The 13,334-nt window shown below is 33.5% G+C and overlaps 1 protein-coding gene across 18 annotated transcripts in view; it reads right to left on the reverse strand.

Annotated features, from left to right (window-relative positions):
• The window catches only part of TAF2 (TATA-box binding protein associated factor 2), an 80,004-nt gene that overhangs the window by 19,411 nt on the left and 47,259 nt on the right, over positions 1–13,334 (reverse strand). For 17 of the 18 annotated variants that reach the window (XR_004346433.1, XM_032609798.1, XM_032609791.1 and 14 more), the window contains 2 exons: positions 10,980–11,049; positions 4,792–4,901 (listed from right to left, as the gene is read on the reverse strand). Coding sequence is in view for 17 of the 18 variants with exons in the window: in XM_032609798.1 (XP_032465689.1) it covers positions 4,792–4,901; positions 10,980–11,049 (180 nt within the window). In the remaining variant the exon portion in view is untranslated. Of the gene's footprint in view, positions 1–1,060; positions 4,201–4,791; positions 4,902–10,979; positions 11,050–13,334 lie in introns of those variants that run through there. The other variant, XM_032609806.1, reaches the window with a different exon arrangement.

Raw genomic sequence — 13,334 nt, forward strand, 5'->3', positions numbered from 1 at the left:
AAAAATTTAGTCTAGTCCGGCGGCCATTTCTATAGAATGAGACACAGTTACAAATAAATACTGGAATTGCTGTAATAAATTTATTTGCCATGGAAAAATGATGTGTAATTATTTTAAACAAATTACTATATTATAATTAGTTAACATTTTTTATTACTGTGATTAAAATTTTGAATTTTGTATTTTATGTTCAGTAATTTGATTTGTGAATTTTATAAAGAATGACTTTACACCTGTTGCAGTTGTTATAACTGGGAAATAAACACTATACTGACTTAAAAAAAAGCACCAATAAAAATTTCTGATTCTTAGGTTTTTATTTTTTAAATGAATTTTTAAAATTACTGTCATGTTGAGCTATAATCCAGTACTTTACCTAAAAGCTACAAAAAGTAGTATCTCATATATTTTGAATTTTGAAACATTTTTCTTTGGGAAAGGAAAACGATTTCTTTCAGTGTGCAAAAAAATACATACGGCTAACAGAAGTCAGACAGGTCATAATTCCACCTGCTCCTCGCTGCCTAAAGGATAAAACACAAATTCCTGAGGCCCTTTGCTTTTGGATCCTAATCTATCTTTCCAGATAACACTCACTATTTTCCAAATACCCTTTCGGAACTCAAAGGTTTTACATATACTTAATTCTCTTACCTAAAATGTCTTTCTCCTGATAAACTCTTTTCCATTCCTCAAGAGCTGGCTCAAATATCACCACTCCATGAATAGTCCAGCATTCCAGGCAGGGCTCACGGTTCTGTTCTTCAGGTTACCAGGGTATTTTGCTCTTCTCTTTATTTTAGCAACTACCTGTTTGTATTATGGTCTATCTGTTCCTATGTCTCTCTTTCCATTATACTAAGTTAATGGAAAAGGCATCTTTGTATGCAAAAACATAGCACAGGGGCTTCCCTGGTGGCGCAGTGGTTGGGAGTCCGCCTGCCGATGCGGGGGATGCGGGTTCGTGCCCCAGTCCGGGAAGATCCCACATGCCGTGGAGCGGCTGGGCCCATGAGCCATGGCCGCTGAGCCTGCGCGTCCAGAACCTGTGCTCCGCAACGGGAGAGGCCACAGCAGTGAGAGGCCCGCGTACCGCACAAAAAAAACAAAAAACAAAAAACATAGCACAATGGCAAACAGGAGGTACTCAAGAAATAACTGATGAATAAATTAATCCATGAAACCCTTAAAAAGAATTGCCCCTGGACAATGTAATATTTTTAACTAAAAATAAAACTATTTAAGATTTTTAAGCAATGAGGGATGAAGACTATATAATGTGAAAGATGTTTCTCTTTAAAAATGTGTTACTTTCTGTGGAGGATTATTACTTTAAAAGCTGTATGGGAACTATAAGGACATTTTTGGGGACAACTGAGGAAACCTGAATATGGGATATATATGATAATGGTATTGTGTATATGCAGGAGAATGTCCTTATTCTTAGGAATATATACTTAGTATTTTGGGGAAAGTATCATGAGGCAACTTATTTTCAAATGATTCAGAAAAAGAGGGTTTGTAACATATACACAGAGAGTGAAAAGAGAGAAAGTAAATATGGTAAAATGTTAACAGCTAGTTAACAGCTGAAAATATTCAATATATGGTTATTCTTTATACCATTTTAAAATTTTTTCTAAGCTTTGAAAATTTTAGAAACAAAATGGTGGGGAGAAAATGTTATATGGGAAAATTAAACCAGTGAATGAGTTAAGATATCTAATATGAGTATGCATGTGTACATACATCTATAGTTGTGTGTGTGTGTGTGTGTGTGTGTGTGTATTTTCACAGCAAAAACTGTTAGGAAGATACCTGAGTAGCGCCCAAAACTCAAGGATAAGTGGAGCTACCACACAGCAGGCAGAGTGCAGATACCAGGCAGTCCTGGCTTCTTGAGAGTAGAAGTATGAGAACCCTCCTTCTGGCACAGAGCCATTAAAATCCCCCTGGTACATTTCTAAAAAGAGTATTACTAATAGTCATTGAATGATATATCAATTTTTTAAAAAGCACAAATGTGATTTCTTAGTTCATCTTACTTTCAAACTAATTTCAATTTTCTAAATCCTGTTTCTATGTATCCTACCGCAATTAATCTCTTATTGAAAAGTTTCTGAAACCAGCTAAGCAAAGAAACTTTGATTCCTCAAGAGTACCTGATGACCATCTCATAAGATGATCCTTCCTTAACTGCCATGATACGTCTCCATATATTTTAAATGAGTTCAAAAATTTTATAACTAAGTAAAGTCAACACCTCTCAAATCCACCTTGGAACAGGACAAAAATAAATGAATGAATATAATTAAATCCTTATCACCCACAATTTATTTGTTCTCTATGTAAATCAAGATAATGCTTATCTCAAGTGATGTGATAACCCAGGAACCCCAATAAAGAGTAAGGGGCAGGTAGAGTTCCAAAGGATTTAGGGACTTAGATGATGCTCTAGCTCCTTTTGTTACAAGTGAGTTCTCATTAACATTTCTTAAAACAGTAACTGTTAAGAAGATAATATAGCAATGTGAAAAATTCTCATGATAAAATGCAATTTAAAAACTTCACTACAACTATGTCCATACACATATACACAAAAAGCAATTTTTTTCCCCAAAGACCAAATACACTCAAATCTGAACAGTGGAGATATAATGAAATTATATAGTATTTTCCTTTTTTGTTATTTTGTGCAGACAAACTCTGCAACATGATACTACTTATTATTGGAAAAAAAAACTTTAAAGGAATTTCTTAGATCAGATTCATTTATGTATCCCAGAGGCCCAGGCTTGGAAGGGAAATGGGCAACCTTCTAAACAATCTTCCCTAATGCCCAATGTTCTCCAAAAACATTAAAAAGAAAAACAAAACCAAAAAACCCTCCCAATTATTTGTGCCACTCCCACTATTCATATTGCTCCCAGTTATTTATCTGAGGAACCAAGCAAAAAACTGTTTATGACCATGGCCTCACTGATCTGTTCTGTTTAGATTATTGGCACAGAGAATTCCAAACTGAAGCAGTAACTGTACTTTATACTGAACACTATCAAAAATAAATAGTAAACATCAATCAGACCTTGAGTTTGTATAACCACAATCTTCCAATGGGCTTCAAATGTTTTACAGAGATTGTCTCATTAATCTTAAACACACATTTATTTTGTCCATGAAATCTTCCCTAGAAGGCGATATGAGAATTCTTTGTACTTCATTATGCCTTCCTCAAAGTTGTAATCCATCACAACCATGGAATCATGCATTCTTATTAAGAATATATTCAACACAGTACAGAGTTTGTGCCACATATTAACTGCTGAATGATCCTTTACAAGTTTGTGAACTTGTGTGCTCATCCCCTGGATCTAAATGACAGTAATCACAACATTCTTTAAGGTAACCACAAGTAGCAAAATATAAAACATTATGTAAACAGTAGCACTTATTCTTCTAGGTATTAGGGAAAATATGAGAATAATAATTTGGCAAAATCGACATAAACTGGATTATGTGTTGTTTTCTGAATATTTTGAGGACAAGGGCCATTCTATTTTCAATTTTATTAAATTTCAATGAAATATCTACTATGGTGCCTTTCCTTGGGGTTATTGGACTATGATTATGAAACTGAGGGACAGAAGTTATACAACCACAACATCTCAGTGATAGTAAATTAAATAATTTTTGAAAAAGAATCAGAACTTGGTATTTAGTTGTGATTCAGTGAAGCAGTCACTAATAAGATAGGCAGGGCAAGTTATTTTCCAATATTCTAGAAAGAAGGTAAAGTGACATATTTATTAGAACGAGTACCCACTGCTCCCTCACCATCTATCTGTAACAACTTGTCTTTAAGCAAAACACTTTTCAGCCTAGCTTTTGATTGAATTTTAAATCAAAACCAGTATTACAATTCCAACATATCAGAGACATAAGGCAAATTTTCTTTACATATATACTACAGTTAGAAGTCAATAGGAAAAGACCAATAATTCAATTAAATAAAAATGGCAAAGAATATGAATGACTTACATGAAAGGAACTATAAATAGCTGACATATATGAGAAGTATAATGATATCATTACTATGTTAGTATAACAACATTTTTGAGCACATAATATGAAGTAGTTACTGTGTTTTACAAATATGAACTCATTTAATTTTCAGTTTGCAGAAGTAGGTACCATCATCACCTGCATTTTAAAAATGAAAAACGATAGGCTTAGACAAGTCACATTGAGAGTAAGTCATCCAGCTGAGACTTAACCCTCAGCAAACTAGTTCCAGAGCTCATGCTTGGGAGCACTAACCGCCTCTTGACTTCACTTAAATAATGGAAATTAAAACTGTGATGAGATACCATGATCTCCAAGGTACAGAACAGTAACAGTATGCACTGCTCTGAAAAGGATACACAAGAAATGAGTTACCTCTGGGAAAGGCCTCTAGGAGGCTAGGGAAAAGAGGTGAGAAGCCATTTTTTCAACCCTCTGTAACCTTCTGAAATAACAATAATATTTGCAAATTCATGTCTACAGCTCTTTAAACATTTGGGACACTTTCCCATAAATTAATATTTTTGTTTCCTCAACCACCCTGTGGGGCAAAGTGAGTATCTATGTCCTTAGCAAATATAATCACAGCCACTACTGTGAAGGTAAGTATTCTCCTTAAAAAAAAAAAAAAGGACAAAAATTAACCACAGTTCTTTAGTATGGATAACCTGTTATAAAATGAAAATACCCCAATAATAAAAAAAATTTTTTAAGCCATTGCTGTCTTACCAGAATTCATAAGTTTCCAAAGTTGATCTACCAAAGCTTCATTGCATAAGGGAGACTCCATGTTCTTGGTAAATGGTGGGTTCTTAGTTAACATGTTTAGAATCTTATGTCTGAAAGATAAAGAAAAATTAAATTTTTGCTAACCATTAAATAAAAACTTTTGAAAATTATCTGCAGTTCCTCCTTCCTATTTTATCCTCTCTCTTCTGAGATCTAGCTTTGTGTTTTAGTTCCATTTCAAAAGACATTATGTTGCATTCTAAACATTTACTATTGTTTTTTTACTAAAAAATTCTGGTGGATTTGTTCTCTCTAAAAGTGCCTTAGGGTACAATGAGGTCTTCTAAAACCTGACTCTATATATTCCTAACCAACATTTCCTATCCCACTTCTAAAATGAACATTTTACTCTTCTTAGAAAAGTTTACAAAAAGGACTGGTTAGTAAATATAAAAATCTTAAAATGAGGCAAAAAAAAAATCACATGTAGGCCAAAAAGTCTACATTTGAGACAATAAATATAAACTTTATTATTATAGTAACTTTGCAAAGCATAAAAATGTGCAGCACTATTTTAAATATGGAGATTGCAAAAAGGTTTCCTCAAAATAAGCTGAAGCTTAAGAGAGTCAATTAAGAAAAGTATCCTCACAGAGGGTAGGAGTTAAACTCCACTATTGGAAGTTTTTATCTTACATGAAAGGCTACCCAAACACATTATAGAGTCTTCTGAAAAATAGGACATGTGACCAATACAAAATTTGAAAAACAAATGCCCAAGGCTACGAGCAGGAGACACCATAAAAAAAGAATAGAGAAAGAAAAGGAGAAGCAAAGAAGCCACAGCAGTAGTCTAGCATTCAGGATAAAAGCCAGGTCTAGGACTAGGTCTGAGAAATTCAAGATCTCAGAATAATGGAAGGCTTGGGTATAACTAAGGAAGAAAGAAACTTAGGTCACTATATTTGTTGAGGTTAGCAAGACCTTAAAGAAGGTGAACCTGGGAAATTTTTACGTTTAGTGGCAAGAGATCAAATTGGAATTGTACTTGAAAAAAAGATGGGAGGAAAGTAGAACTGCAAGGCTGTAGTTTAAGTCACTTAACCCTTTTTGGCTTCAATATCTTGTCTGTAAAACTGAAAGATGTGACTTTCACTGTTAACATACTTCTGTGATTTGAAATTTTAAGACTGAAGACTATTGAAAGGCTACGAGAACCAAACGTGAAATGTGGTTATAGATGCAATTGATACATAGGTAATACGAAAGGGGATACATACCTTATGGATATTTCATATCCATATTTTCATATCTTTATGAGTAAAGGTATTTTCATATCTTTATGAGCAATTTCTGTTTGTAAGAATAGATCGGTATTACAGGTAAATAACACCGTTTGAAACGTGGATGGATTTTTCTTTAGAAGATGTTAATATTTTTAATTTGCATGAAGAAGAAAAGTTAAGTTTCTATCCGGCTGCTTCCCCAACTACCCCAAACACCAAAGTGGTAGGGCCCAACAAATAAAACTTTATGATATTTACTCAGATCATTACAAACTCTTTACAGCCATGCCAATGAATTGTAAATGGTACTCTGGGGATAGCTCTGAAATTATAATTAAAAGAGCAATAATGATTATTATGTGTACTACTTTTAGTAAATTAAGCATTTTTTCAAGTTATTTTTCTTTAAAGTTTAGATGATAGAAGAAAGGCTTTCACAAGGAAGTATTTATAACTGACTATACACTCAATGCAATACTCAGAGGAGATAAAGTTTAAGGGCAGAAAATGAGAATCTTATGCTTAATTTTTTAGAGATTAAACAAAATTCACAATAAGCATACACTTCAGATATACGAAACAGACCTGAAGCAAATCCTGAGAAAATCATGGGTTTATGCCACGTTCATGGTAGCAAAAACATCACATTATTTCCCTAAACAACTGACAAATTTCTTGGTGGACTAGTCCAATCCCATTGCCAATCATTATCTATAAGAAATGCAGTCAAATCAAAACCAGAAAAATGTTCAAAATCTCTCTGGAGAAAAGGCATTGAGTGTAAGTGTGTCCCTTGAGGAAATGATATATTGTGATCATATATGCATGCTTGATTCCAACATGAGAAGATAATTCCATGTCATCTTTAAAATAATCCTACCCAAATCTAAAGTATATTTAATAAGTTCTTCTTATTAATGTAAAAAGTAATATACATGCCTAGAAATGACCAGAAAGGAATAATCCAAAATGTTAAGAATTATTGCTCTGGTTGAAATAATTATACGCTATTTTTAAGTTGTCTTCTTAATGTGAGTTTATATTTTTCCAAATCTGAATGAGCATTTTAAGTTATTCCCATTGAAAGGAAACTGTAATTTTCAAAAATGTAAATTTCATTTGTTTTAAAAACAATGCACCAACGAAAGCACACTTACTTAAATTCTTAAGATATCCTAATAAAGAACTGATTTACAATCTGAAAATCTTTCATTTATTTATTTATTTTTGGCTGCATTGGGTCTTTGTTGCTGCGCTCAGGCTTTCTCTATTTGTGGTGAGCAGGGTCTACTCTTCATTGCAGTGCAAGGGATTCTCATTGCGGTGGCTCCTCTTGTTGTGGAGCACGGGCTCTAGAGCTCAGGGTCAGTAGTTGTGGCGCACGGGCTTAGTTGCTCCGCGGCATGTGGGATCTTCCCGGAGGAGGGCTCGAACCCGTGTCTCCCGCATTGGCAGGCGGATTCTTAACCACTGGCTACCAGGGAAGCCCTGAAAATCTTCTATTGAGAGAAGACTATACAAGGAAAGCCAACAACCCTATTATTACATTTAAAACATCAAACCCAAATAAAAGACCAAGAACTTTCCCAAACATTTAAAAATAATTAAACAGCTTAAGGTTTTTTTCTACATACAGTTGTCACTACAGAGATAAAAACCACTTTTTTTTAACATATGAATTAAGTTAAACATATATATGATTAGAGGGGAAAAAATTATATCCAACCACTTGTTTAACATGTATTTAATTACCTATATGCAAAGCATCATGCTATGTACCAGACATACAGTGGCAAAAGGAGACAAGGTCCCTGTCTTTTTAAAACTATACTCTCATGGGGGAGACAGCAGTAACAAAAAAAATCAAACTATCATAATACACATACATAGGAAGTATGTATGTACTTGAGTAAAGGAACAACTGTAGGATTTTATGGGCAATTATGACTTGAGGGACCTGACCTAGTGCAGGTAGTCAAGAAAGTATCCTTGTAGAAATGGTGTTCAAATTTAGCTTTAAAGCATAAAGGAGTAATTACAAGTAACTAATTTCTTTCCTCTAAATTTTAAGGTTTCAGCCCCCAAATTCTTCAGAGCTTTATCTAACTCTAAAAAAATCAGCAATTGTGATATACATAATAATACAGAAATTTTTAAAATCAACATCTAAAAAAATTTTAATTCTTATTAATGGCCATCTAACTATTAGGAGTTTAAAAATCAACCAAAAGCCATAAAAATAAAACGCTTTTTTGGGGGCAGGAAAGACGAATGTCACTGATTTTAAGACAGACAGAAACAGAAACGTTTACCTACATTTAAGATTAAGAATTCTATCCAATTAACACAGCAGAATATAGCAGTTCTATATGATGGCTACTCAACGAGTTTAAGAAAAAGTAACAGAACAGACTGGTGGTTGCCAGAAGCAGGAGCTGGGGGGTGGTGAAATGGGTGAATGGGGTCAAAGGGTACAAACTTCCAAGTTATAAGATAAATAAGTCATGGGGAGGTAATATATAGCATGGTGACTATGGTTAGTAATACTGTGTTGCATATTTGAAAGTTGCTAAGAGAACAGATCTTAGAAGTTCTTATCAAAAGAAAATAATCTGTAACTATGTATGGTAATGGATGTTAACCAAACTTATAGTGGTGATCATTTTCTAAAACATAGAAATATGGAATCAATATGCTACACACCTGAAACTAATATGTCAATTACACCTCAATATAAATAGATAGGAAGGGAGGAAGGAAAAGAAAAGGTAATGATGGGGACAAAGAGAAAAGGACAGAGCTCCTATTCAAAGCATAAAAAATAGAGAAAAAAAAAAACCCCCACAAAAATAGAGACAGATATCCCAAGACACTAAATAATACACACATACAATAACTGTTGATGTGGTAACACTCCTATCCTGTGATCATTCACTGCCATTAAAGACTTTTTTTAAGACGTGTTGAACTTTTTTTAACTATAACTATGGGCTAGATGATATTAAGTAAAGCCTAAGAGGTTCCCTATTCGTGATATAAATGAATCACATCACTTATGAAGTAAACACATCAAATATAATCATGAAATATATCTTTATACAGATTTTCAGTTTAGAATGTAAATAACAGTGCTCTTAAAATTTGAATGACATTAACAGCTCCACATTTCAAAAGCAATCATTTAGACTGTACAGTATATAATTTAGAAACATAACTACAAGTACTATATAATATTATAATCTGCTGAAAATGATCCTCAAATCACAATTTTAAGATCTCAGAAATATATGCCTTGGGGCTTCCCTGGTGGCGCAGTAGTTAAGAATCTGTCTGCCAATGCAGGGGACGCGGGTTTGAGCCCTGGTCCGGAAAGATCCCACATGCCACGGAGCAACTAACCCTGTGTGCCACAACTATTGAGCCTGCGCTCTAGAGCCCGTGAGTCACAACTACTGAGCCCACGCACCACAACTACAGAAGCCCGCGTGCCTAGAGCCTGTGTTCCACAGCAAGAAGCCTGTGCACCACAAGGAAGAGTAGCCCTTGCTCGCCTCAACTACAGAAAGCCCATGCATAGCAACAAAGACCCAATGCAACCAAAAATAAAAATAAAAGTAAATTAATTTAAAAAAAAGAGAAATATGTGCCTTGATGTTAGTTCTTGATGTGAATTGAAAACATAAATGAATACATGATAAGCTTTATTTATACTGTATTTATACTTTCTGTCCCTACTTGTCATCAGCAGCATCTTATTATAAACTTTCAAATGCATGAGCTCTGTCAGATAAAGAGATGAGGCTGGTTTCCTGCCTATTCTCTTTTATATGAATATTTACTTCAGAATGGGTGATTATGAGATTTTTGTCCATGTCAACCTTACCCCTGGTACACATCAATACAAGGACAAATTATCTAAAATACAATTCAGATCACAAATCAAGAACTATGAAATACAAAGAGAAGAACTTTGTACAAAGAATATTTATTTAATAAGCATCATTTAAAACACTTGAAATATAGATTTCAGTTAGCTGAAATCCCTTACATGGATTCTTCATGCTCAGATGCATTTCAGTGAAGTTAAAAGGCAGAGTTTATTTGTATGCTTTTTTAGATGAAAAATATCTGCCAACTGATGTGTAAAGTTGAAGAAGACAATGTCTCTAGATCTGTGTTCTTATTTCTAGTTGGAAAAGCTAAAATCTAAATTATCTTCCAGCTTTCAAATTTCATTTTATGAGACTGAATTATTACAACATATGAACACAAATTTGAGTCTACTAGATGTAAAGAAAGGACGGCAGAAATGGTAAAAATTTTAATCCTGCTCGAATACACTATAAATATCCTACTTTGCAAAAGAAAGCAGCAGAAATGAAGAAGAAAATACAAAAATGAAAATAGTTAACATGTCAGGACCAGGATTTTCTTTTATTATCCCTTATTTTCTAAATTTTTAACAATGTCATATTACATTTTTAAATCCTAAGTCCATTTATTAAAAATTAAGATTCTATATAAGATAGAAAGGAACAAATGGGATACATCAAAACACTGCTCTTGTTTACTTTTAAAATAGATTAAATCAATCGATACAGAGGTTTTAGGATAAGGGCTTTGTTCCTCCGTGTGCACTAAAAACGGATACACAAGCTTTTCTTTAAGTTACAATAGAAATCACATGTAAAATTCAGGGAATTACCCTTAGTAACGATGTATTTTTAAAAATGTCTTTCCAAAGGCAAATAAAATAAAAAAGGACATGAGTAAATGGATAACACATTCCTGTATTTTCAAAAATTATATACATGTTCCATATACATGGAACAAGTATAATGCTCTGAAATTATTTACTTTAGGACTTACAAAACCAAAATATTACAGCATAAAAAAACTAACCTTACATAGGGTACAGGGTCATTCTGAATCATATTAAGTAGCCATTGCAATTCTTCATAACTCCTGTCCACTGAAAATAAAAATAAAGAAATACTTTTGTTGTTAATTATAACAAATTTAAACAAGTGACAAATAGGGAATTTACACTTAATATTTAGGATTCTGCCTTTAATATTTAGGATTCTGCCTTAGCCGTATTTCCAATCAGAGTTCAAGGATGCAGGCGATTCCTTACATGTTTTAATGCAACAGGCCACTTGGCAAATTTTACAAGTACTGTGCTATATATGTAGCCAAAACATAAAACAGGACCAAGAATGTATTTTCCACTAAGGCGCAAATCAACAGTAAATACAACATAAAACAAATTGTAATTTATTAAGAGCTCTAAATTAGAGATGATTAACTCTAAATGGAAATGTGTTTAAATTGTTTTTCTAGATGCTTAAGTCAAATTATAGAGAGGTTCGATACTCAATGGTATCTCAACTATATCATACAGTATGGTAAACTGTTTCTGCCCAAGTGGTTTCTTTCATTTAAGACAAAAGAGTAGCCTTAACTTTTCACTATAACATAAGAAACAACTGCAAAACTAGTACTATAAATATAATTAACTTTAACAAAATAACTTATTAGCTATTTCCATTTACCTTTTCAAAAAGTATTACTTTTATGATTGAAAAGCTTTATTTTTAGAATTTTATTTCTAATATTTTCCACTTTTTCATTTTCTAATGAACAGGATTTATGGTTCACACTTAAACATCTCTCAATTAAATTACACTTATTAATTTAGTATTCTTTTTGGAAATCATAATATTAGCATTCTATTTGATTTCAGGTAGTACTAATTCATGAATTCTTCGTATTATATGATTTATGTGAGTGAACATCATTCATATACCTTGGCTGGGAATAATGGCATATTTGGTAGACCTCAAGATTTCCATATTTCACAAATTGGTAAAAGGCAAAATAAAACTGACATAGGATTACATTTTTTTTCTTGCCAAGAAATACGTGAAAAAACTTTCTTATTTTAACCCGCATTTTTTAAAAGAAAGACTACTTTAACCCTCAACAAAAAGGAAGAACAAATGACAGTCCTTTCTGAACTTGGGCCAACACATATAACACACACACTATATTGTTCTTACTCTTTTATAATGTCTTTCTAGAAGCAGTATTTCTATTGAAATTTACAAAAAATTATAAGGACTTGAGTATATTTTCCTCTACTTAACATGAGAAACTTAACCGATATCTCCTGAAGAATTTCCCTCACCCATTCCTCTCTTTCTACATTCAGATGAGAATGTTATCATAACTTCTTTATTCTTCCCATATTTTAGTATAATCTGGAATTTTAGATTTACATAGTTCTTATACTGACATGTTATTTTTTAAGAATTTCTTTGAAATTTGCATTACATTTTACAACCATGTTAACAAATACTTAAGCTTAGCTCTTTATTTTATAGGCATAGTTGCTTGTCACTGGGCCTTTCTTATCACACTTTCATCAATCTTGAGTTATTATTTTGATTCCTTTACAGGTCAGCTGAAAATTATCCTTCAGAATTTTGTTTTTTAAAATGTTACATAGGAAATGTACTTCTAAGTCTTCAAGGCTATAGGAACAACTTGGCAAAGTAGAAAATCTTAGGTCATAATTTTTCCTAAGCATTATGTTAGCCTGTGTTCACTGTCTTTTGAACTCTTCTTATTCTGAAGAAGTTACAGCCACAGTATTCTTTCACCTTGTACAATAACTGGGTTCTGATATTCCCAGGAACTTATACATTTTTTCCTTAACCTTAAAATTTTAAATTTCATCAGACTCTAGCTTAGGTCAGTCTCATTTACACTCTTTCAAAGTATTCTATTATTTCTGGGATTATTGCTTTTCTTCCACCTGCTCTATTCTTTATGAGAATTTTTTTTTTTTTTTTTTTTTTGCAGTACGAGGGCCTCTCACTGTTGTGGCCTCTCCCGTTGCGGAGCACAGGCTCCGGACGCGCAGGCTCAGTGGCCATGGCTCACGGGCCCAGCCGCCCCGCGGCATGTGGGATCTTCCTGGACCGGGGCACGAACCCGTGTCCCCTGCATCGGCAGGCGGACTCTCAACCACTGTGCCACCAGGGAAGCCTTTTATGACAATTTTTGAAAATATTTTCATCACCTTAACTTTCTTCTCTGTATTTCTGAAAATGTTTTGAATATGTAGTGTTCTCTTATTCATCTTTTTCCTTGTTTTTTTTCAACTTCACAAAGCCTTGCCTAATCCCCCTCCTGAAGTTCCTACTTGTATCTCTTGCTCTACTTTCACAGACAACAGTTTTGACAGGTACA

Source organism: Phocoena sinus, chromosome 17 (genome assembly GCF_008692025.1).
Source record: "Phocoena sinus isolate mPhoSin1 chromosome 17, mPhoSin1.pri, whole genome shotgun sequence".
Taxonomy (NCBI): Eukaryota; Metazoa; Chordata; class Mammalia; order Artiodactyla; family Phocoenidae; genus Phocoena; species Phocoena sinus.